The following is a 26360-nucleotide window of genomic DNA, read 5'->3' as shown; positions in this document are numbered from 1 at the left end:
GAGTGTCAAGGATAACTCTCAGGGCCCAGACACACACTTTACCACTAAGCTATATTCCTAGTTTATATTTTTCATGTGTTTTGTTCTCAATAACAGAAACAACATATTCACAAATGCGTATGATGAATGAACTTCTAAAATATGATAAAGTGAGATCCTAAAAATTTAAAAGTTCTGGAATTTCATATCCATATTAAGAACAAAACCTAATCACAGACAAGGGGCAATGTTCTGAGGCATAGATCTGTTAGTGACTACACCTGTAATATAAGAGAAATCCAATTGCTTTTCTCATATTCATGTTTTCAGACATTGTAGTGGATCACTTTTGCAATTCTTCTTTAGAAACAAGCAGTGGGTTTAGAACAACACAGAGAACTTGGGCAACTGAGAAACCCAAGTTAATTTAGTCACTTAACAAACTTCACAGAACCATTCTTCAAGATCTGACTCAATTAATTCACTGGGCCTGCTACTCCTCCCGCTCCATCAGCTCCACAGGGAAGGAACTCCCATGAGCAAAACACTAGCAACTTTAGTTGTACATGTACAGTTTAGCTACACACAGGCTTCCTTTACATCAGACTTAAAATTATAGGTATTGGGTTTATATTTTGTGAGTCTTTGTCCTCACTAAGAACCTTTCTCTGTGTGCTTTGTACAGTACACTTGTCACCATATTGAATACAGCACTTTATGAAACATGGCTACCATGTTAGTCATATACGCACTACGACAAAACAAGCCTGTGGGCTTTTACATACACGATTTCTAGGGCTGTCTGACTTTCTAACCCTATGTAAGTCTCAATTTGAAAGTCAAGCTAGAAATCCCTTCTAGTGAAGAAGAGAATTCTGTTTCAAATAGGTTTCATGGTTCTATCCATTGTTTTTCTTTCCTATCAAGTACTGCCTTGTGCTTTATTTTCTTATAGGTAGAAGAAATGACTGTGTTGACGATCACTATGAAATACACCTGGCATATTCCTTCCTATTTACCTGTTGTATTGAACACTTAATAAAACCTATCCATGAGACAAGAGGTTTCAATGTAAATAGCAACAGTGACTCTGATTATATTCTACAGGTCAGATCTCTAGATGCAGCACATATGATGAGGAATTATGTGGTTGTTGACCAAAAACACAACCATACACATTTTTGGTGACTGAAAATATCAGAGAGAGTCTGGCTCAAAGAATTGGGTAAGAACAGAAATATAGTATTTGAGTAACTAAAAGAAGATAAAACTAATGGGGCAGATAGAGTATGAAAAACATAGTTATCCTTGGTTTGTTTTCCAAAAGTAGAGAGCAGTCACCTAAAATTAAGAAAGGTTTCTTCTTGTATTCTGGTTCTACTTCACTGGTAATGGATGGGTTGTCTAGACATCCAAAATTTCATCTGTTACTCACAGATGCAAATTACAGGCAATCTTGTTAGAGAAAACCTAACACTCTGTATTCTATGCTCTTCTTTAAGTTTGCACTGTTACCCTCCTGCACTTTGTCTTTTCTAGCCTCTGTTTCTCTTCATCCTCTTTTCCTTTTTATATGCTCTTTCATACATTTTTTTCTCTTCTGTACAACAGTGGGTTTGTCTATCTGTCATCTATTATCTGGCAATTATCTACTCATCATCAATCAACTTGTCTATTATTATATGCCATTGATCGTCAATCTATAAGTGAATCTGTGTATCAGTTGGTCATCTTTCTTTCTATTACCTACAAATCTAAATGGAAAACTGCACTTGCAAATGCAAATGCACTGTTCACTTTGAGATATTTTGATCGTAGTAAATGGAACATTAGCTTAGAACCAATCCCTTAGGTGTAAATGAAACATGTCAGAAATTAATTGTTTCTATTTAATTTATTTTCTGCTTAAATATTGAAATTATTTTTATGACAGTTAAGTAAAGAGAAGAGCTAGTGGTTTGTTCAAAACAGAAGCTAGAACTAGTTTTCATACTTTGCCTATTGATAAGATAGAAGCACCCAGTGAAATACACACCAAGCTGAATTATATTTGCACTTGAGTTTACTAAATGGGCTCTTTAAAATTTTGATGTTGGAAAATAAGTGATTAAAATTACTTTATAATACTTTAAATACTAAATTTCCTTAAGTACAATACTGATAATGAGCTGACATAGTCTCTTTGAGGAAGAAAAGCATGGAGGATAGCTCAGCAATCTTGGACTCCACTTGACTTGGGCTATGTACATACCCATCTTCTAATGATGCACTCGCCAATCTAGGATCCTTTACCTTCATGTACTTTGCACAAATACCACTCTTCTAACAGATCTCCTAGCAATATGTTGGCAGTCGAGGATGCCATCTTCATGGAACTGCATGTACACACCAACATTCTGAACAATGGAACAAAATTCTCCAACCACTGACAGTCATCCAACAGTTTCAATTGAACACTAGTCTAGCTATGTCTGAGTAAAAGAGTAGAGAGGGAAATCTATGCTAAATTTGTTTTGGGTACATTTATATAAAGCAAACGGTGTGTTGTAATTGAACTTTTAAAGAGAATTATTTACCACTGTATGTCTATGCATAATTGGGTGTGCACAAGATTAAAAGGGAAAGCCATAACCACATTGAAAATATAAAAACATTACACAATTTATATATGTCAGCCAAAATAGAGATCCACACAAGGTATGTCCTTATGAACCAAGCTCTTCTTTCTCTTGAGAGCTGTTAACAATATTCTGGGTGCTTGGGTGTCTTCACTAATGTTACATTGTCATTCTTGATAGTATTCCATTCTGATCCCTACTACTGCTTTGCTTTTGAATAAAGTTTTCTTGCTTCTTTTCACATCTGTGTGAGCCTTTAATTCCTTGAATAAAAAGCCAACCACCTGGAACCAGCCACCTGAGATGAGAACCACCAGTTGCATATTTACCATATCCCTCTTGGGTGTCCTGAGGAGATTTGGGATAAGATCTCCAGCAGAAATATTGCATAAATGCTGTGCTTTCACACACAATCATTGGCTTTATTTTATCGCACTGTGTGTGTGTGTGTGTGTGTGTGTGTGTGTGTGTGTGTGTGTGTGTGCCTTCACTTGCCTATTACCAGGGACATACCCTGGCTAAATTATTATCTTCCAACTCTTGACATATCTGATTTCATGCTGTCAATAGAACTAATAATTTCTGAAAGAACAAATATTTTAGATGGAGGAGGGAGAGAGAGAAACAGAGAGAGACAATATGAAGAAGAGACAGACAGGGATGTCTCCACCAGCTCCCTCCCCTCATTGCTCAGGGAACTCTGAAGAAGAGAAGGCAGAGTATTAAGTACCAGAGGGGATGGAGGACACCAGAAGAATGAGGCCCTCTCAATCAACTGAGGAAAGCTGATAGGAACTCACAGAGACTGAAGGAGCAAGCACAGAGCACACACAAGTCTGCAGCAGGTCCTCTGTGAACTTATTCTAGCTCTTAGTTTAGCATTTTTTATGGGACGCCTGAGTCTGTGAACAAGTGTGTCTCTGATTCTTGTGATTTCTCTTGGCCACTTTTCCTTCTATGGTTTGCTTCTCCAACTCACCTTCAATGTGATGACTTTTGTTTGGCAGCCTGCGTTTGATCTCAAATCCAATATAAAGATTGAAGGAAGGAACCTACTCCATGAAGTTATCCTATGACCACCACATTTCACAGGTGTACTCCCCCATAACAAAAAACAATCACAAAACCTTTCAGTAACTTCCATGAGGGATGGAAAGGTGTTTCAGTGAATAAGAGCATGTGTTGCTCTTGCATATGACATGAGTTCAGTTTCCAGCACCAGTATCAGTAGGCTCTCAACTGTTTGTAACTCCAGCTCCAAGGCCCTCTCTGAGCTCTACATTTGGGTGCACATATCCACATGACACACACATACACATAATTTAAAGTACTTTGCTTGCAGAAGACATAAGTTCAATTCCCAACACCCACATGACAGCTCTCAACTGGCTATAGTTCCAGTTCCAGGGAGTCTGACCCCCTCCCCCTTTCTGACTCCTTGGGGACAAGGTACACACATGATGCACATACTTGTATGCAGGCAAAATGATCATTTACAATATAAGCAGATAAATTTTTTAAACATTTTAATTAATAAATAACTATAGCTTCCACAAGAGCCCCCACCCCTACCCTTTATTTGAGATCAGGGTGTACCATTCAGGGAAAAGGCCTCAGAGAACCTCTTTAGCATCCAAGTTGTGCCTACAGATGTGAGGCCAAGGAGCAGCTCTGGTGCACTGTTTGTAATGCACCTGTCCTGTTGCTGAAGTCGGCAGAGCTCCCTCCCCTCTAATCCTGCTGAACCAACACCTTCTAGGAAGGTGAGCAGGTGAGGCAACCACTCCCATGGCCCTTAACTTGCAGGTGGAGTGTAATTGGGCCAAATCTTGCTAAGACAAAGTCACCTAGGAAGGCACCCAGGGAATGCACAAGTGTTGGGTGTTGAGTAATCCCTATCATGGCACTGGAAACAAGGTGGCCCTGGACCCTCACCTACTTCTGCTCTTTGGCTTTGCCCATGCTCATGTGGTCCAGCATCAGATGCTAATAGTCCCTGGTAGAGTAGCTCCGTTAGCTCAGAGCTTGATCCTACAGATTGTTGCCAGCCAGGGCAGGGACCCAGCTGTTCCTGCAGCAGATCATTCAGCACCACAGCCTTCTGGGAGGCCAGAAAGGGCTCTGAGGATGCAAGTGATATGGCCGTGGTGGCATGTAAAGGCCTCGGGCAAACCAGGGCCTTGCATCTGCTGTGTCCCAGGTTCCCCAAGCCTTGGAGGGCAGGACATGAAGAGGGTGTGAGGTGATGGTGGGGCTGGCACACAGAGACCCATGGCAAGGGCTTCTCCCAGCACACTTCACACCTGGGTGTGTAAAGTGTGTCTCGGTTGAAGCAGAGCCTTTGATGGGAGGGGCTTGTAGAGGGCCTGGGCCTTAGGAAGAGCACAAGGTAGAGAGAGGAGTGGCAAGCTCAGGTTATGGTCAAGAGGTTTTACACCTGTCACATCTCCTTAAGCTACAGAAAGATGGCCAGGGTGGACCTTCAGGGACAAAGCAGATGAAGAAGAGACCCTTGAAAGGCGGTGGTGAAGAGGTGTTGCACCCTGGTCCACAAGGCCCGATTGAAGGCAGGAAAGGGTGGAGCTGGCATGTGGAAGTCTGCAATCAAACAAAGGGCCTTATACACCTGAGTCTGGGAAGATGACTCCAAACTCCCTCCCTGGAGCCTACTTGGTAGTAGGAGAGAATTGACTCCAAAGCATTCTCTGCTCTCCACTCATGTGCTGTGGCACATGTACCCACACCCATAGGCAAAATAAACAAACGAAAGCAAAAGGCCTTGTACTCGCCATCCCTTGAGCTCTGGGTGAGTGTGTGGAAGTACAAGGGTGACAGAGCACACGGAGGGCCATGGTCTGTGGGCTTATGCCTGGTTCCCTCAGGAGCAGGAGGCAGGGCTCAGGGAAAAGAGGGTTCATGAGGGGACACCTGGAGGACTGGGCCTCTGAAGAGTGCCCTGGGTGGATCCTGCAGAGATTTCTGGTCCTTAGGCCTTACACCTGTGTGGAGGCAGGATGGGGCATCTGGCACCAGGTGAAGGGGTGTCATCAATCCTGCAGAGAGTGGTGAAGGACCATAACATTCCTCACTTGGGTTGAGCAAGGGCCAGGCAAGGACATGATAGGTAGAGCACTCACACAGAACTCTACCATCTGAGATTCTTACCACTTTAATACCTGGGGCACTGGACTCCAGGACAGGGAGAGCAGAAGGGTGGGACCATGTTGGTCCTTTGAAGGGTTTTGATTGACAGGTCCTACATTTTCTTCCCCTCCTCCACACGCAGGATGAAAGGGAAGGACTAGAGGGCTACAGGGAGGGCCACAGTAGAAGATCCTTTTGCCTAGCTCACCTCACAACTCCTGCAAGACAGGAGATGGTAGAAATGAGTGGAAGCCGTGGTCAAGAGACATTAACATGGGCCCATTTTCTGAAGGAGTAGGAGGAGAAATAACACCTCATCACCTACTGTGGACCTCACCAGAGGACAGCCTCTAATACTGGCCAAGTGCTGATTGTGAGCACTGGATCACAGCACCAGATCTCAGGTTGGAATCACTGGGGAGTCTGGTTTTCTTTAACACATGCATACTGAGGTGCTTGTGCTCAAGGTTCTGATTTCATGGGCCTGAGTTCCTGGTTGTGTGCAAATATATAGACACACATTTGTACAAATACAAGTTTACATTCTATGGACATGTTTAAAAGGAAGCTGAAAAAAGGTAGCTCAGACATAGAATGCTTGGCCAGCACTGGTGAAGTCCTGGGTTTCATCCCTAGCCCAAACTACCAGGCTGCAGACAAAGTTGCCTGAACATTAGCAAAGAGCCCTGAGCCCCAAGGAGAAATTCACCCTTTTCAGGCCACACACTTGATACTTTCTGAAACTTCTTTCTCTTCCTAACTTACCATCTTCACTATTTTCCCAAACTAGTTTAACTATATGTCAAATTTTGTTTTCTTGCATTTATGACTTCTACCTGCACTGCCCAGAATAGGTCTGAATTTCTGGGTACAAGTATTCCAGAATACTAGAGTCTCAGGCAGGTCAAGCCACACCTTATAGGTAAAGAAATATAACGTAAGATAAAATTAAGGAAGGTATTTGTTCACTCAGAGGGAGTTAGAAGGAATGCAGTAAAGAATCAACCTCTTCCTCTTCCTACATTTCCCCAGATGCAAGCTGGGTTAACTATCTTGGCCACCAGCAGGCTTCACAGTGGTCAAAAGTGCTTGTCCAATCAAAACAGAGTAGTGGAGCAGAATGCAGACGCTAGGCTCACTTTCTCCCTAGGGAAAATCCAAAGATCATTCCTCACAAGGACCCTCAGGACAAACCCTTCTTGTTCTCCACTTGGGCCTTCAAAGCCACTATTCCCAAGGCAATGCCAGTGCAGAGCCCTGTGTGTGCTTTGGACACAGAGAAGTTGCTACTACTCTGGGCATGGCTGGAAGCCAGAGCAGACAGGGCCAGAGGTGTCTCGACGAAATTTTGTGTATGTTCTGAAGTTCTGAAGCATTGTCTCTCTATCTGCTGAGGGCCAGGTTAGAGAGAAGTCTCCATGGAGCAAGGAGGGAGTCAGAAATCCTGTCTTCACCTTAGTGGGCACTGCACACGAAGGTGATAGGATCTATGTGGAAAACACAGTGAGCACTGCACAGATGGATGACAGGATTTATGAGTCAAACTTGATTCTAAATTCACCCTCTGTAGCTACTTGACTACACAGGGTCTCAGAAAGTCCAGACTGGCCTTTAACTTGCTACCATGGAGGATGATTTTGAACTCCTGATCCTTGTGCCTCTACCTCCCAAGTGGGGAATCCCATGCATGTACCTCCAGGCAGAGTCTATGCAGTGGCTCCAATCCCCACATCAGTCCCAAGAGGGTCTTTTCTAGCTACTGCCATTTCACAGACACGGGAAGCTGGCCCCTCCAGCAGCGGAGCCTAAGGTGTGGCTGCACCCATCCACCTTGTCTGGCACAGTCCATGAGGTAAACTGGGGCTCTGATAGCAAGGACAGTTTCTATACCAGAGAATATAGGAGCTCTGCTATTGTCTAGACAGATGGAGAGGGGCCAAAGTAAAGGTGGCCAGCAGAGGAGGCTTTCAGAACATGTGGAGGAATTGCTGGGAGTCATGACTCCATTCTGGTGACTTTTTCAGAGGTGTCATGAAAGGTGTATAAGGGCCAACCTGAGGAGATCCTAGACTCCCAGTCCTAGAATCTGTAAGGGATGTAAGGGAGAAGACTGTGAGAAAGGCAGGACTTTGGGGAGGCTCAGAAGGCTCTAGGGGTTTGGAGAGAAAGCTCAGTCAGTAAAGTGCTCAGCCTCAGGAGCCAGAAAACGTGAATTTGAATCTCAGGTGGCCATTGAGAGAACTTGTCTCAGAATGTGGAAGGTACCTGAAAAGCAGAATCCAAGTTTGTCTTTTGACCTCTACACCTAATGCTACACACACACACACACACACACACACACACACACACACACACACACACACACACCATGCCCACAACAATGCACACCTGCAAAATGGTAATGGGGTCCAGCTCCTTTAGGCATGCAGATCCAGTTGGAAGGTTTCGCCAGTCCCACCAAGCCCCTGCAGTCCAGCAGCCCACTTACAAAATAATCACTCAGAAGCTTATATTAATTATAACTGCTGAACCATTAGCTCAGGCTTGTTACTGATTGGCTCTTACACTAAAATTAACCCATAATTCTTATCTATGTTTAGCCATGTGGCTTGGTACGTTTTCTCAGTTATGCCCTGTCATCTTGCCTCCTCTGTGTCTGGCTGGCTACTTCTGACTCTGTTCCTCCTCCCAGAATTCTTTTCATCTGCTCGCCCCACCTATACTTCCTACCTGGCTACTGGCCAATTAGTGTTTTATTAAACCAGTGTACAAAAGCATTATCCCATAGCATGCAGAGGAGTGAGGTAAGAAGCAGTTGGGAAATAGACCCTGCAGCTCACAGCCTCGTCCTGCAGAAGGAATCCACAGAAGCATCCCTCTTCTAAAGCTCATGGGCCTTCCCACCTCCCGAGTGCACCCTGCACTCTTCTCTCCTCTCTCTGACATTAGTGCCTTTTGAGCTGTGGTTAGTTTCCCAGGGCAGCAGTAGAGCCATTGATAACTGGCTCTTGGGCAGACTCCATAGGAGTGTCCATCTATTGGGTGTGGTGAGGGTACAGGGGCACAGACTAATGGTCCTGGAAATGAATACAAGAATTGGTAAAGAAATGTAGCACTGAATTAGAGTATCGAGGATTGATGAGAAGACTGGTCAGAGGACGGAATATTTTACACTTTCCTCTAATCAGCCAATCCTGCCCATCTCTACATTGGTGTTCAGGTCCAGGAAATTTGTTAAGTATAGAGGCACTTGCTTTCCCAGCCTGAGGACATGAGATCAACTCCTGAGCCCATGTAAAGATGGATGAAGAGAACCAACACCAAACATGTCCTCTGACCTGAAAAGAGGCACCTATAAGGCACACATACACACACACACACACACACACACACACACACACACACACACACACACTCCCAAGCCCATAGACATCCATACACAAAAGCACACATGAATGTGAACACACAGACACACATGCCCAAGCACACATGAATAATGCTCACAACTTCAAATACATCCTCACACTCATGAAGATACACATTTCCATGTCACACACAAATGTAAAAACCGCCCATGGGGGTGAAGATGCATGTAGATATACACACATTTAAACACACTTTTTTGTAATGGGTATGAGCTATTCCTCCACTGTGTTCTCTTTTGCCTGAGAAACTGCCCCTTGTCCCCAGAAAAAAAAAATAAAATAAAATAAACAGGCCCCGTTGTCACTTCATGAAAACTGTGGGATCTATGGCTTCTTCCTTGTTTCGGGCTCCCATCCCAATGTGTGGGACCCCAACACTTATTCAGTCATGTTCTCACTCTCAGAAATCTCTGGATGAGAAGGCTTGGGGGCCCTGGAATTCCAACAGCACAACCCCTGTGGTGGCCTGTGTTACAGCCTGCTACTGCTGCTTAGCTATCCATATCACAGATTGAGGCAGATGCATGAAGTTACCTCAGGGTAGATGGGGACCAGTCATTCAAGAATTAATGATAGGCATGTTACTTCTCCCAGCTACCTGAGGACCTCTGTCTCCTTAGGTGGGTCCAGTCAGTCATACCATTGTTCCCTCTAAGGCTCTGTCAACCATTAAAGGAGAAGTGGCCAGAGAGACAAGAGCACTGACCCTGGGTTGCAAGCTGCAATGAGTTGTTCACAGTCACCTGCACCTTCCCCCGATTTATCCAGTGTCTTTGGCTTTTGGTAGCCACAGTGATGTTTGTGGCTCCTTGCTACTCCAAAATATCAGCAACCTAAATCTCTAGCTCTGACCTAAACAGATCATCAATATCACTGCCATTCAAAGCTCAGGGAAGCTGAGGCAGGAGAATCACCAAATATCTGTGACTACCTTATATAGAGATTCTACCTCACAAAAATGAGCTTGACTAAGTGTCTATTTAGAAATATCAGTACCCTCCACCTCTCAGAGACTACTAATGTCACTTCCCATGCTAACAAGAAAATGTCAGCAGCAGCAGGGAGGAGAAACAGCGCCATGGTCACCTGTGTTAAGGACAGCACCTGAGCAGTTCTTTGCACTTTTTGGTGGACAAGCAACAGCATCTCAGGAGGTGTCCCCCCTTCTCTCTATAATGACTTTATTTGAGATAAGTTCCCACTATGGATTCCAAACAGGCTAAAAGTCATGGTACATTACTGCCTTTCTTCTCCGGTATAGGGAACTCAGGTGAACCAGCAAACCCAGCAAGCTTTTTCTTTTTGTCTTCTGGATGAATTACCTAAATTGCCTTGGACCTCAGTGAAAACAAAGGAGAAGACATTAGCCACTGTCCAGTCCTAAAACTTCAGGAAACCCAGGACATTTGTCCCTCCCTCATCGCTGAATTTCCTCATCTCATGATGAGCTTAGAGCCTTCAAATACTGCTTAAATTCTTCATTGACCTAAGCTAAGGTCATGTGTTTATAAATACAGTTCATCTTTAGCCTAATAATCTCCCAGTGCTAGGCCTGAGAGGGCTGTGCTTCAGGACAATAAACTACAGCAGGAACGGCAGTGACCTCCTGTCTGCCATTTTCTTCATCAAACCCTCTGTTTGCCACCCCAGGGTCTACCTGGAAGCCTCATGCAAAAAGAGTGTCACTGTGGTTTGTCTGGTGAAAATCGGGGAGAGCTGATGGCTGAGGAGAAAGTCCATATGCACTTGGTTAAAAAATTCCATGTTCCGTTCCTCACTCTCTTGCTGCCTTGTGGTCAGCAATTGCCTTAAGGTTCAACTAGAACTGTAACTCTACAGCTTGTCATCCTGGACTTGCTCTGCCAGTCCCCCCGTGCTGGAAAATGCAGAATGATGGACCTGCCTCAAGACTGAGCACACCTAGCAAGACCCGTGAGCACCAGTACAAATTTCAAGAGTCCTGTGCTTACAGGTTTCTATTTTTTTTTTTTTTTTGCTTTTTTTTATGAGTGTGAGTGTTTGTCCTTCATTTAGGTATGTGCATTTCTGGAGACAGCTGAGGTCACCAGAGGGAGTTAGATCCCCTAGAACTAGGGGACAGGGTATTGTGACCTACCGTGTGGGTGCTTGATATGTAAACTGTGAACCTCATGATTGAGCTCAATTCTCTTCAGCACTGAGCCTTATCAAACCCTGTGTACACTCATTAAAGTGAGTGGTGCTCTAGGAAGCGCTGGAAATCAGAATGCTTTCTTTTCTCCTGGTCTGTTTATCTAGGAGCATGTACAAGGGATGGCCTGGGACACTCAGGCCAGTCCTGTACAAATAGAGCAACCTCTCTTAAAACTATGCACTGGCCTGCAGCATGTTGACTGTGGGGGATAGGTGGGGTCTTGGGTGTGGGGTGGCTGTGTCTCCAGGGCCAGCTCTGATGTGAAAAGATATAACCCTGTCTTCACTTAGGCCAGACCAGCAAGCAGTGGGGGAGAACACAATAGGGAAGGACAGAAATGGAGAAGTTTAAAGAAACGGTTTCTGGAGCAGGGGTGGGGTGGAATGGGAGCATATACAAAGAGGACACCTACAGACAATTTCCTGCACTGATCTAGCCACAGATATCCATGGGACCAGTGGTAAAAAAGCCATGCACTGTAGTGATGGAATGGTCATCAGTATGGCTTCCATAGAAGATCCATTTGTTGAGTGTTGACTTATGGAAATGGGTGAGGACTCACTACTCTCATGCAGGAATGGCTAGGGCAATACTTACCACCCCTGGCTGCACTTGAGGATCCCAGCAGGAATCATTCTCTACACAAGGTATTCACTCCTGTCATGTTTCACTAATTTCTAGACTTCATAAAGAAATGTTCAGTATTGGCTGCAGGTTTACAGACCATCCTAGGTCTGGTCCTGGAGGAGTCAACAAGCAAATGCAGCAGGGTGGGTGTCTAGGTAACTGAACCATTAAGTTGAATGTAGTCTGGGATTCTGGAAAGGTTTCAATGCCCAAGATGAAGATCCTGAGCCTTAAGAAGAAAGCAAACAGGAACACCTGTATGTTCTTCTCATGCTGCTTCCACATTCATGGGTTATCATAGAAACATTCAAGTCCCTGCTGTGAGATACTTCCTAAGCATTTTTAGTCAGGGAGGCCCCAGGCTTCTAAAACAATACAGGCTAGTACTATTTCTCTTGGTTACACACCAGAAGTAGATGGTAAGACCCTACTGTTGAAGACACCCACCTTTAGTTCTTAGCACACAGAGAAATCAGCTGAAACTGATGAGCAAACTTCCTCTAATGCTGCCTAGCTTTCTTTGTGCAGGGCGGTGCTATGCATAGTGCTGGGAGAAAGTAGGCATCAGTGTTCCAATTAACTATGCATTCTACATACTTTACTGCTGACCTGCTGCAGATGATGTGCCCACAGATATGATCACGGCACTATTGCTATGACAGTAACCAAGCATGTTCTAGTTGGGTATTTGGCCTCTTCCCAGGATGTAATTCATGTGGGTGCCATACTTCTAGTGCTAAGCCCACACACTGGGGCATAAAGAGGACAATGGGGAAACATGCTACTGTCATTTTTCTAAATGGACATGTTGTCAAAATGCCTCCCAAATACTTATGTATGTGTCCAAAGATTAGTACTACTTTCCCATTGGTCAGAGAAGCTTCTTGGCATGGGGAGTGGTTAATACATTGAATCATTTACTTGTCAAATGGTTGAGAAAAAGTGTTGAGTGTTTGGTTCCAAATGAGACATATCACACACACACACACACACACACACACACACACACACACACACACACACACACGTCACCATTCAGAGGCATGGTGTAAAATGACGCTGAAACAATTTAAGAGGTGGAAGCTGGAGAGGAGTGCTGTGAAAACCTCTTTTCTGGACAGGACAAGGGCTTTGCACTCAGGAAAACCCAACAGCTGTGTTTATCTCCACTAAAGCTTCTCAAGGGGGAGCGCTTCAGTATTCCAGAATGCATGGTGTAGGGGTTAGTGCTCTAACCCTAGCTGAGGAGTGATTCATGCTTCTTTAGAGGGAAGGAGGAGTCATTTTTCTTTAGGGGTGTAGAAAATGGGAAGTTGCCCATGATTCAGTAGAACCCCACAAGCATGCATATGCAAGAAACCCTGATTAAACTCAGTGGGTTGTTCAAAATAGAAAACGGGGCAGGCAACTTGGCTTCATACAACAAGACCCTTGACACCAAGCCTGACAAGTTTAGAATAGGGGTATCAGATGGGGTTGGAGGAGCGTGGGTGAGGGAAGTGAGGACTAAGTATGATCAAGATCAATTATAGACATACAGAAGAACAATGTCAGATGCTTAAAATTTAAAACCACAGCAATGAAATGTTTAATCCCAACCCTTGGGAAGCAGAAGTAGGTGAGTTTTTATAAGTTCCAGGTCAGCCTGGACTGTAAAGTGAATTTCAGACTAGACATTGCTTCACACTGAGATCCAGTCACAATAAATAAGAAAGACAGAAAAATGAAAAAGGAAATAAAGGAGAAATAGGCAACTAGGACAAGGTTGCCCACCAGTACCTACTAATCCTATTAGCTGACAATCACACCTCTCACTTAACATGGTTATGTGACTCCTGATCAGAAGGAAGACTCAAGAGCTTGACACAAAACTCAACTTTAATTATAGAACTAAATAGAATTTTTAAGAAACTACAAATCTGTTTTAAAACACACTTATATAAAGAAAATACAAGTTTCTGTGAAATTTATGGAAAATTTCTAGACAGGGCCAACATGAGCAGAGAGTGTGCGCCTAAGCACAGTTTATGGTGAGCTGCTTTGGCCAGACTGTCACTGGCAGTGAATTTGTCCCAGCATCCCTTGTGCAGGACAGCATTTTTGTTTGCAGTTTGCTGTAAGCATTAGCCTCAGTGGTGAGTTCATCACAGCTAGGGAACTTTACATACTTCAAACCAAGCTTTTTAGGTAAGTAGACTTTTCTCTCTTGGCCAAATATCCTTTAGAGTTGTGTTGTAGGCAGAGTGGTCACTCAGGAGGACTGTCTTCAGGACAACATGGTTGTAGAATGGATCATCTATGAGGAGGAGAGGAAGGCTACCTCGTGCTATCTTACATTACACAACTATGACACAGTCCACAGAGCTGCACTCCTCTTCTCTTGCCTTTCTAGGCTTGTGAGGTGGTCCACTTTGTTCCAGAGATCCTTATTCTATACGAGATGCCCTGGAGCTTCAAAATCACTCATCAAAAGCCAAAACATCAATGAATAAAGAGTTTAAGCCTCACATGTGATGCCCAAAGGTTCTTCTTGTAGCCCAGCAGAGAATCCCCATTAATAGAATATTCTCTTTTAAACTCTGGCATTTTTTCCCAGTTTCCATGTGCCAGACTATAGTGCAACATCTCACCCAGGGAGACACCATGTAGTCTGCATCAGGAACTCCAAAGTCTATGTGAAATTGTACATTGTTGGTAAACCTCATCAGGGCATACAGCCACTCAAAAAGCAATAAGACTCATCTGAGTCAGAAATTTCTCTTTAAATTATGTCATTATCAGTTAGTTTCAAGTTCTGTGCCTAATCTCTTCAAAAAGTCATTTGTCTGTCAAAGAAGCCTCCAAGCAAAGTGAGACAAGTAGGCTGATGTCTGGGATCAATGGAGACCTTCATTCTTCTTCAGTTGTTTAGTGAGCATTGGCATTACAACCTGTCCTCTAGGCTCCCTGAGGCAGGTGAGGCAAGCCAGTAAGTGCGTGCATTGGGCCCTTACTCCTATACTGGATCCTGGCCAGAAAATATCATCTAAAACTAATAACAAGTAAACTATATAATAAAATCAATTTCTAGTCATTATGAATGACTGATATACTATTCTAATTCATTAATAGAGCACACATCAGTGTCTTCCTCTGGGCTCTGTGAATGAGTAGAGTGTTCCATTCATACACACCAGTGAACATACATGACAAAGATGTAACATACACGAAACAGATGTAACATACACAACATAGATTGAACACATATACATATACACATACACCATCCTACATTCACTCACATATACACAAAATACACACGCACAATACACACACACACACACACACACACACACACACACACACACACACACACACACACACACACACACACACACACACACACACACACGCTCCCACTGATGTAGGTGTGTGGGATTTAACTCATCGCAAATCTGTGACAGTCACCAGGCTGTTTTGGATGGTGACGTGACTGCAGTCCTGCAATTAGAGAAAAGGAAATGTGGTTAAGGCATGGACAACTCCTGTTTTGAAACAGCTTATACCTTTTATATTATACCAAAAGAGAGCTTCATGTGACCCAGGCTAGAACACGTAACCTAGGTATGCCAGAGGGATCCTGAAATTACTCTCTTGCCACTAGCTCCAAAGTGCTGGATTATAGGCAAACACCACCATGGCAGATTTCAGTAGTTCTGGGAAATGAGTCCGGGGCCTGGTGCTTGAAACAGGAGCACTCTCCCAACTGAGCCACATCCCAAGCAATAAGCCTCTGATTGGAGAAGCTCACTGAAGTTACATAGTTCTCATCCTAGCACTGAAATCCTGATGTCAATAGAAGCAATGTCAAAAGATCTGGCACCCAACACTCCTACCAAGTTCTCCACATGGTCGGATTCAGTGTCTCCCCGTGTATCTTTGCATCTATTTTCCAGAGTCACTTGTGAAACATTCCTTTATTAAAAGGGACCAGGAAGTTCAGTGCAGTATTGGAGTCACGATGTCAATCAGATGGTAAAGGGGACCTAATAGTCCTTGAGGAGATACTCACACTTGGCATACAAAGTCATAAGGATTTACCAATCTGAAAGCCTGGCTATGTAGCCTCAGCTGGCCTCAAACTTGTGATCTCCTGCGGCAGCTGTCTAAGTGCTGGCGCTACAGGTGTGCTTCACCATGGTCAGGTTTGGAGGAGGTCTTGCCAATTGGGAACTTGAGAGCTGGTGTTTTAGACATTTTTTTTTTTACTTGTGCAACATCTTTCAAAATTCTAGCACCTAATCATTTTGTATTCCAAGATAGAGCTATCTATTTTTTAACAGATCTTTTTTAGAAAGATCTTCCCCACATTCAACTGAAAACCTGGTTTGATCCATGAGACTAGAAAACAGGGACTGGAGTATGGTACAGTGTTTAACAACACCCACTGCTCTTGCAGGGAAGTGGGCAGTGAGCAATGGCTTGACTCCAGATCTAGGGCATCTGCCAACTTCTTCTAACCACACAGGCACTAAACTCATGTGAAAATCCAAATAGAAAGAGAATTAAAGTCAAAACAGGGTCTACTTTTAAAAGACTACACAATGAAGTTAAAGAAATAAAAATAATGAAATAAAAGTATATATATATATATATATATATATATATATATATATATATATATATATATATACTTTTTAAAGAAAGCTGAAGTTTCATTAGGTCTTATTTTACTGTTAGGATCAGGAGTATGATGCAAACTCTATATAAATACACACACGCGTTCAGTATGATACATAGAAAACACATACAGAGTTCTACCACTTGGAATTAGCACTCTGATCTCAGGATCTTAGCCTTCCTTCAATCTCTGTGACTGTATCCCTCAATCTTATATATTTTATAGGACTGGGTTCTGGTCTTTTCACTATGTTGTTGCATTCCTTCTGAATCAAAGTGGATGAAAAAGTCCAGGCTAATGTGAAGTAAAGTGCCAGAATCTCATTGATCTGAGGCCCTGAGGCCTGATCATACTAAGTGTGTTGTTATCACAGATACAAACTGGGAGAAAAAAAACCACCTCCCTAGGCAGGTGAGCACAAAACTTCAGAATGAAATATGCTTAATTTATCTATCTTACATGGCTTTTTCTTTGGCATTCTGATCACCCCCTGAAACCTAGTAACTGACATTGAAAAAGAACAAATTAATAAGTAATAAGCCTTGAATAAGCTAATGGATTCCATACTTTGTGGGTTATTTCTTTTCCCCATGTTACTGGGGATGGAATCCAAGGTATCAAGCATGCTGAGGACACACTCTGCCCCTAAGTCCACCCCAGTCCCTCTTCCTTTATCCTCTCAGCAGCCTGTAAAGTACATAGTATTAGTATCCCCAGTTATCAGGAAAAATGGTCCAGATGGCCAGCACCCTCAAAGACAGTAAATGACCAGGTTGCAAATATAAGAAACTGATATCCACAGCCCACTGCTTCCTAGATACACGGTTATTATGGATTTCTAGGAAGGTGGGTCATGAGGTTGATCTTCCATGAGGATCAAAAAGATGTTCAACCATATCAGCTCTATGTCCTGGCTGGGAATATGGCCTTGATTTCTTGTACACAGATACATACACAGAAGAGAGCTGAGTCCTGATTATGAGAATGAAATCCTCTCTGGGGACAGAATGATATTTCTTTTAATCCATAAGGTGTCAGTGTAAAAATTCCGACTCTGAAATGAGAAAAAGTAAAATTACAGTCGAGCAGATATCCCCCGTCTCTTTCTGCTCTCTCCTCTCCATCTTTCCTCTTGTCCCCCTTCTTTTCCTCCTCTTCCTCCTCCCCTTTCTCTTCACCTTTCTACCCTTCTCCCCTCCTCTCCTGCCTGTCTCTCCTCTTCTCTGCACAACTCTTCCTCCCTCATGGACCATGTGGAACTCCTCTTCCTATTCCTAGTCATCACTGTCATTGTCCTGTTAGACCTTGTCTTCTTTGTCATAGTCTCAACCACCCTCCCTCCCCCTCTCTTTCTTCTCCTCTTCATCCTTTTCTTGTCCTCCTCCTCCTCCTTCCTCCCCTTCTTCTTACCCCTGTATGTGTACCGCCCTCTCTGTCTCACTCTCTCTGGATCCCTTTCTTGGCCTAATGATGCAAAGGAACTCAACAGTAGAAATGAGAAGGAAGAAGAATCAAACAAAAAGTTAGGTCTGTTAGGACAATCATTTTGAGTAGCAAGTTGGGGGTGTGCTGAAACCAGGGTCCAATAGCCCCTGTGAGACAATATCCAGTGTACAAAAATTTATTACAAAAGAAAACAAGATGATTCATTGCTTTCCCAACATTAGCTCTGCTGAGAAACTCAGATTAACATGACATTGGGAATGATAAGAGATGACACTCCTTTGCAGTGTCCAGTGTGGAATTTCTTTAACCTCTGGCTCTTGAGGTCACTTCTTGAAGATGGAGCCCAGCAATGGTGTCAGCACGTCTTTTAAGAGCAGCTGGTTTTAATTAGAATATGCACCTTATAGGGAGGCTTTCATAGCAATCACTTAAGACACTCTGGATATTACTTCATTTTCAGTGTTCTGAGCCATGGAGCATTTTGCTCTTGTACCATCCAGACCTGAATCCTACATACTCACTGTTTATATTTGGGTGCACACACCACTGCAATGGATTCCGGGAGCATCTTCTGGTAACCAAAATGAGTGTGTAAATCCACACTCGACAAGAAGGCTGTCTGGGTTGGATGGGTCTGAGAAGACAAAAGAAGCCAAGAATTCCCAGTGAGCCCCATGCCTGATCCACAAAGGAAAGCAGTCCCGAGGAGCTTCAACAACTGGTTCCCACCATGAATCCCGAAATCACGCCAGGAAAACACTCTGGTCTACTAGGTGGAGAAGAAAGAAGGAATTATCTCTTTTGTCTTCCTGATCCATAAAGGTCCTAAGCTGGTCATTCACTGAGGACAAGATCCCTTTATTCATCCAAGCCTAGTTATACTGACTGCCTAAAGAGTAACCAAGTTTTGTCCTTCAGCATCTAACTTACCTCTGCTTCCCTCCTGCTAACAGCAGACTCTGATTCCATCTCCCTCAGAGTTCCCATGACTACTTCAAACATCAGTTCAACGGACTCTCAGGGTCTTCAGCTCCAAGCCTTCAAACCTGCCTCTGAGACCTCCCTATGTGATTTCTCCCTGTTAAGAGGAGACCCTTCTGCCCTTCGGGTGTGGCACTGTAAACACTACTGCCACATTATCTTACCCCTCTTTCCTTCCCTTCCCTCCCCTCCTTCACTTGCTCACCAGGTGTAAACACACATCAAACAACTGCATGCCAGAGTGGGGAGGAACCTTGCAGATGTTAAGCCAAGAAAGCCAGATGTGAAAGTCATGTATCTATCCATTGCATTTCAGGACATAAGCAGATATGAAGTACTGATAGCAGGGAGGGGGGCACACTTAGGAAATTAACTCTATAGAGATCAAAGTAGAGATGGTTAGAGCAAGAGGAAGATCAATCTCAGAGGAAGGAATTTGGAAAGATGGACCAGGCTCTCAGCAAATTCCTGTTTCCTCAAGGGGTCATTAAGCTATGCTGTTCATATATGGACACTACAAGTAAGCTATATTTTAAAATATCAAGCACTTGTAAAACTAAAAGTCAAAGAAAAAACTAAAGTGAAGAAAACAAAAAATAACTAGACAAAACCATGATGAAACCATTTCCCAATTCTTGTGCATGTCCGTACTCTGTTAACCCAACTCTGCAAAGAGCAGCCTCATCTCTCTCCCTTTCGTCTAGAATCGTGGCCTAGATAGATGTGATCCTCAATATGGCAGTCCTGACAAGCTCCACAATAGCAGTAATTTCATCAGATGACTTTGTTTTCAAGCCACGGTCTGCCTGTGTAGCACAGGTTGGTGCCAAAGTCACCATCCAGCAGGCCCACCTTCCTGAAGGCTAGGCTTCCAGGACTGTGCCATACACCAAGCTTTCCATGGCTTCTTTAAACCTTGCAGTCTCTACCAACCAAGGCGTAAAAGTCATTAGCCACCATTCTCAATGAGCTGATCCTCTTCTGTTGGAGCCTGTCCCTGGGTCACATACTGAACTCATTCCCCCACTGTCCCTGCTGTGCATCTTCTGTGAACCCCATAACCATTTCTCCTGCATCCTGTGTCTCTGTCATCCCCCACTGTGTTCCTGCTCTCCTCATTAGATCTCCTCCTCAGCTGTCAGCCAATCACTTCTCTTGCTGTCAACACTCCTTATTTACCAGGTTTTCTGGACCACCTCCATTCAGAAGCCACACAGATTCCTCTCCTACCTTCACTGGGCTTCCCCAAACCTCCATCCAACTGCCAGCAAAGGCTCCATAGATGTGATATCTCACAAGTGCCTTAAATTCCACAAGGTAGGACTGAAGCCCACTTCCAAAGTCCATATTCCTCTAGATGCCCTACTAATGCTTATGATAACTGCCATCCCCATGGGTCCGACTCCAAGCCTGCCCTGTCACAGACTGGACAACCTCTATTTTCAGCCCCTGGATCCCTGAAATCCCACATTCCTCTGCACATGGCCATGACCCTCTCATCGTCATTGGAAGTCACCAGCTCCCAAACGTTAACTGACCTCCCCACTGTTACCAGCCTTGCAATTCCTTCATTTTACCTTCTGAGTTGGCTTTGATCACATCATTGTTCTGCCCAAAACACCCAAAGAGTTCTCCCTTTACTCAAAAACAGGTCTTTTCTTTCTGCCCTCACCCGACAATGGAGAGCATGGCTCTGAAGGGTCATGTCAACACAAATCTGCCATCCTTTTCTAATATCAACCACAAATCCCAACGGACAAGACTGCTCACTGATGCAGGACCACTTCCCCATGAAGCTCTCCTTGGGCTTCTTTGTAAGTCATTATAAGTCACCTCAAGTGGGATTCCTCTTTCCATGAAACCCACAGTGCCCTATATTTATCTCCTGAAAAGTAGAATGGACTCTGCCTCATCAAAACTGGTGCTCATTTTCTGTGTGATCTCCAGGCACAAAAGGACAAATTTCCATCTGCCATGGTATATTATTGTTAGGCAAAGCAGTAAGAATTTATGTAACTGGAGCATAAAGATACAGGAAACTGCCTCACATATCAGCAATTCCCATGCTGTGAGTATAAAAGTACTTGTGATCTCGCAAAACCTAGAAATAACCAACTGATTGTGGCTTACACCTGTCCCATTCTAAGAGAAACTGCATGTTCTGTGAGTTTGAAGCCATGAAAATGAGAGAATCATTCAGAAGAACTCTCTAGGGAAGGAACTCTATTTCCTTCAAGATCACCACAAGCCTGCACAGCATGGCCAACTACTTGAAAATCTTGCATGAAGGTGCTCTTTTGGTGTGCACAAAGCAAGTGCTTCTCCACAAAGACAAAATGCAATCATTAGAATGAATTATCTTGACGTTAAAATATGTCCAGTCATACAGCTTTTAGGGACATGGTCTCTAAACCATGTTCTCATACATCCTAGGGAAGCTACCATTATTCATCTATTCACAAAGTATTGGAACTTTGAAGAATTACTTTGAGTAAGAGATAAAATTAGAAGAGCTGGAAATACACCAGGAAACATGCCTTTGACTCAACGCTGAAACACTAGTGACTGCATGTGCTCGGAGACAGATGATCTGGAATGGATTGACTTTGTGATGAGAAAGAAATAGGCAGTGTGTTTAGAAGAGGAGCTGCCACAGGGAGGTCAGTTTGCTTACATGAATCCAACCTAAGGTGAGAAGCCCCAGCTCTTCCTGAACAAAAAGGAGCTCCTCCTCCTTCTCCATAGAACAGTAATTATACTCTCCACTCTGAAGTGGTATTATAACATGCGTGATGTGGTATTCTTCCTTTTCCTGCCAAGAGAAAACAACTTGTTACAATTCCCTGGCACTGTCAACCCACTCTCTCATAACACAAGTAAGTGAAGCCCCCACCCCAGTGAATGACTCTCATCCTTCTCCCTCACCTCAGTGTTTCCCAACCTTAACTGCTCCAGTGCTTTGCTGGGAACTGTATGAAGGCACAGAGGATAAGATGAACCTGACATGTCCCTCCTAGCACATCCTGAGACTAGAGTCTTCCCTGCAGCAGCCAATAGGTCTGATTGAGGGTCTTGAAGTGTTTAATTTATATTCCAAGGCTTACCACAGAGTAAGTGGTCAGACCAGGCTACAAAAGGAACTGAGTCCTCCTCCTTTTAGAAGTAGTCAATGTGCCTGTCCCCATGTCTCATACCTGACATTCTGCCTGACAACCTGCCTGCTTTTACTTCAATGTCTCACTCTGTATGTGAGCCAGGTTTGAACTTTTAGGAAGCCTCCAGCCTCAGTTTGCCAATGACTGGGGTTACAGGCACTAGGCACCACTAGAGTGAAAATTTCTAACTATAGCACGGAAGCAAATTATTCAATTCAAGGGACTCTGAAAAGCAACCAATTGCAAAATCATCAAATTCAAGGTGGCCAGGCCTTGTCATCCATGGTTCCTTCTGTGGAGTGATCAGTATAGACACAGCCCCTGGATATGTTTTCTGGGAGTCATAGGAAGCCAAGGGGGAAGAAACAGTCTCAGATCAAGGAGTTTTCATATCTTTACCAGGGTACCACATAAGACTCCGCATGTTTCGATTCCTTTTTCGGTGTTGTTCTTTGCAGAATGCAGGAACCTATCCCATAGATCTTTTGGAAGGATCACAGGGCGGAGGCCTTTGGAGTTCGGAACTGCAATGGAAAAGAGAAAGAAATCTGAGGTTACAGGGCCTGGTGTCCCTGAGCAGAACTCAGTCTGGTAGCCTGGAGGAAAAACACAAAGTCATTGGTATTCTCTACAGGAGCCCCTCTCCCCATGATGGAACCACAAAATAGGCAGGGAGTTTTTTCTCCAAGCTCTGGCCACAGCTGAGTGGTAGCTGTGAGCATGGTCTTTACTGTCAGTTTAAGTGGATGGAACAACATATTTCTGGGTGTGACCATGAGTTGGTTGCAAAGAAATTTCTGTGTGGGTTCACAGACTCAGTGAGCAAAGGGCCCTCTCAACTCTGGTGGGTAACATGAAGACTAAACAGGACAAACAGGCAGAGAAAATATAAACTTCTGCTGAGTCCCTCCTGGGACAGACATGTCTTCTTTATCTGTGGTTCAGATCTCCAGGTCTGCTGGCCACTGGACTCTCAGGTCTGGACTTAGGTTCCCCTGGGTCCTCATGGGTTTTGAGACTGAGTCTCACAAAATTGGCTTCCATTGTCTGTAGCTTTCAGACTTAGACTGAGCCAAACTACAAGTATTCCAGAACTTCCACTTGAAGAAAGCCTGTTGTGAGCATGCTCTGGCATGCAGACCATTTTCCCCAAGAGTTTTGAGGCCACAATAAACCCCACCAGATTTCAAGAGGTTGCAGTTGCATGAAAGCATACAAAGATTTTCTCAAGGTCATACTATCACAGACTGCCCCTAATAGGGTATGTCGTAGGGATGGAGGAAACCCTTGAGACCCTGGAACTACAGGGTCATCCATGGCACACACCACCTAGAGAAGTTGCAGCCTCAAATCCAAATGTGAGTGAAGATGGTGCACTTAGCCCAGCAAAGTTCCAAGGACAGATGGCTCCACTTAGCTGGAACCAGTCATCCCTTTCCTGATTATTCTCCAGTCCAATAGGAACTGAGCAGCTTACTCTTGCTTCTTCATTACATTTACACAGATGTGTAGATTGCTGAGTGCACAGGCTCACAGCTGGGAAAGGCTAACTCTTACTTGCATCTGGAAATGTGTGGATTGCTGAGTGCACAGGCTCAATTCTGGCAAAGGCCGACTCTCTCACCTGTGCCTAACTGAGACAGAGCACTGCAAATTGGCTTACAGCTCCTCCTCACTCAAGAAGAGATTTTTGACTCTTGCAAGGCAAGACAAGAATCAACCAATACTTTAGAAACACCTGAAAGGTCAGCTTTGGTGATGCACACTTGGAATTTCAGCATTTGCTTGCTGAGGTGGCAGGATCTCAAGTCAAGTCTATTCAGGCTGTAAAAGTAGATGTTACAAATGAAACAAACATAAACCAAATGAGATGAGATACTTGAGAACTTTTTTTCAGAAATATTTGTCTATTTTCCCTTTAAAATCCTTTATGTATGAACTGTGAGTGTGTTTGCACATGCCCATGATCTGAATTTTTGTTTTTCAGAATGTCCACGCTGATGTGTGAGCAAGGATGCACAGGTGCTTCAGCACATCTGCTGATGTGAACTGACTACCTGGAGTGCTGATCTTCCCTGGCCCCTTTGGTCCAACAGAATCTCTTCTGTGCTTCTGTGTCTGCCCAGCTAGCTGTGCTGTAAGAAAACAGGTCTTCTCCTGTCTCCCTGTCCCATCTCACCTGAAGAGAACCTTGAATGTAGAGGTGGCCAACCACACCCCACTGTCACGTGCTTTCTGGAGATTCCAACTCAGGTTTGGACACTGTCACTGCTAGCGCTTCACCCACAGAGTCAACATCTCTGGCCCTGCTTGAGGATTTCCTGTGAGAGTCTACCAAATGCTGAAAACATAATCTCATGCACTCGAAATTCTGTTGCCTTCACATCTCTCCATTATGTCCTAAAATTATCTGAGAGTCCAAGTTTCATAAAGTAACCATTTCTTATGATGGAAAATGATTTAGTATTTTCTTAATGTGCTTCTTCAAATCTCTACAGAGCTCAGAAAAGATGAGGATCTGAACTCAAACAAGTTTTGAGGAAACTTATCTGAGTAAACTAAGTTAAAGGTTATTTTGACAAGACAGTCAGATGGCAGGAAGGAACGAGACAACACTCATCACAGGAGGTTCTGTTACCACAGCAAAGTGGATCCGTGGAAGCAAACGGCTGAGGACATGGACAAGGGGAAGGGACGTTCTCTGTGTTGCTCAGTGCTCTAGACCTCAGACACCTGTGCACCAGCACCGCCTTACTTTACTGGAGAGCTGCAGTCTCAGTTTTGTGTGGCTGACCCAGGCACAATGGGAAGCACTTCTACACAAGTCATTTCCAAGTCATGGACCTGTGGTGACTCACCTGGGCTTTTCACCACCTTAGTCTCCCCAGGAGTGTCTGCTGAAGGGGTGGGGGTTATCTCCTCGAAGGCTTCCTGTGGGCCACACACCACTGTTTGTTTCACAGGTGTGCTTCCTCCTGAAGGCTCTTCAGCCTCTCTAGGTGTTGGTGTCAGGCTGGGGCCCACCTTTCCACGACTCACAAGTCTGTGTAGAAGAGAGCTGAATTTGGGGAAGTCTCGGGAGTTTTGTCCATGATTTTTTCTATGCTTCCAGAACGCCTTGGTTTTTGCCTCTTCCTCTTTTCTTTTCTTCTACGGAAAGAAAAACAGATTTAGGTTACGTCTTCAAATCCCAGAAGAAAAAGCCTTTCCAGCAAAAAAGATTTTCAAAGTATAGGTCTGACATCTCAGCATAGGGATCATGGAGCAGCAGTTCTATGGAGAACAGCCACCACCACCTTAGTCAGTTTCTGTATAGCCTTCTTCAGTAACAACCAAGTCTCAATATTCTCAGAGTCCTACTGCACTTTGTGTGTGTGTGTGTGTGTGTGTGTGTGTGTGTGTGTGTGTGTGTGTGTGTGTGTGTGTTGGCTCATCTGGATAAAGTGCATGTGAGTTCAATTGTGTGTGGAGCCTATCCATTGCATCACAGACTCACTGAAACAACAACACAACACAACCCCAGGGCACAGGCTGAGCAGGTGACACACAATCCTCCTTCCTCCATGCTCACACACTGACCTTATCTAGGTAGCCTTCATGCTCCTTATTATGATTTCTTCGGAGTGTGAATTTAAGGCTCTCAGCTTTTTCAAAAATGTAATTTATAATCTGCAATACAAAACAGAAATGAAGAATTAGAACAGTTCTAATGTCAGAAAAGAGAATAAGAAAACAAGTGGGGATAGGCAGCAGTATCTCATGCATGACTTGAACCCCATTTCCTGCCATCCCTCTCCTCTGTACTGCTATGCTGAGGCAGCATCAGCTCCCATCATACCCAGGGTCATGATCTGTTGCTTTTTTCTAAGTAGTTCACTGATGTTCTGGAGATTTTAGATCAGTCACATAGACAATGAAGACTCACCTTGTTGATTTTGGATCTTATTCGAGCTGAAAGACACTTTTTCGGGCCTTTTCTGAGTTTCTCCATTAAGAGTCTAAAGGAATAGAGCAGAGTGACTAAGATGGACAAAAAGTTACAAGTATCAAAATGAGGCCCTGAAGAAATTCAGGGTTTGAGAAGTTCATGGAGTGAGTAAAGGCACACCCTGAAATCCCACATCCCCTTATCCCCAGTGCCTGGAGAGAGAA

The 26360-nt window shown here is 44.0% G+C and overlaps 1 protein-coding gene across 3 annotated transcripts in view; it reads right to left on the bottom strand.

Moving 5' to 3' along the window:
- Positions 1-13826: 13826 nt before the first annotated feature.
- The window catches only part of LOC128121213 (STAM-binding protein-like), a 33238-nt gene continuing 20704 nt past the window's right edge, over positions 13827-26360 (bottom strand). For all 3 annotated transcript variants that reach the window (XM_052755624.1, XM_052755623.1, XM_052755625.1), the window contains 9 exons: positions 26134-26206; positions 25788-25877; positions 25067-25358; positions 22608-22732; positions 21728-21865; positions 18594-18706; positions 17581-17680; positions 15414-15446; positions 13827-14262 (listed from right to left, as the gene is read on the bottom strand). In XM_052755624.1, coding sequence (XP_052611584.1) covers positions 14233-14262; positions 15414-15446; positions 17581-17680; positions 18594-18706; positions 21728-21865; positions 22608-22732; positions 25067-25358; positions 25788-25877; positions 26134-26206 — 994 coding nt within the window. In that variant the 3' untranslated portion in view covers positions 13827-14232. The remainder of the gene's footprint in view (positions 14263-15413; positions 15447-17580; positions 17681-18593; positions 18707-21727; positions 21866-22607; positions 22733-25066; positions 25359-25787; positions 25878-26133; positions 26207-26360) is intronic.

The sequence above is a fragment of the Peromyscus californicus genome, unplaced genomic scaffold (genome assembly GCF_007827085.1).
Source record: "Peromyscus californicus insignis strain IS unplaced genomic scaffold, ASM782708v3 Scaffold_39__1_contigs__length_375310, whole genome shotgun sequence".
In the NCBI taxonomy this organism is placed as follows: domain Eukaryota; kingdom Metazoa; phylum Chordata; class Mammalia; order Rodentia; family Cricetidae; genus Peromyscus; species Peromyscus californicus.
This window is presented reverse-complemented; position numbering and strand designations above follow the sequence as displayed.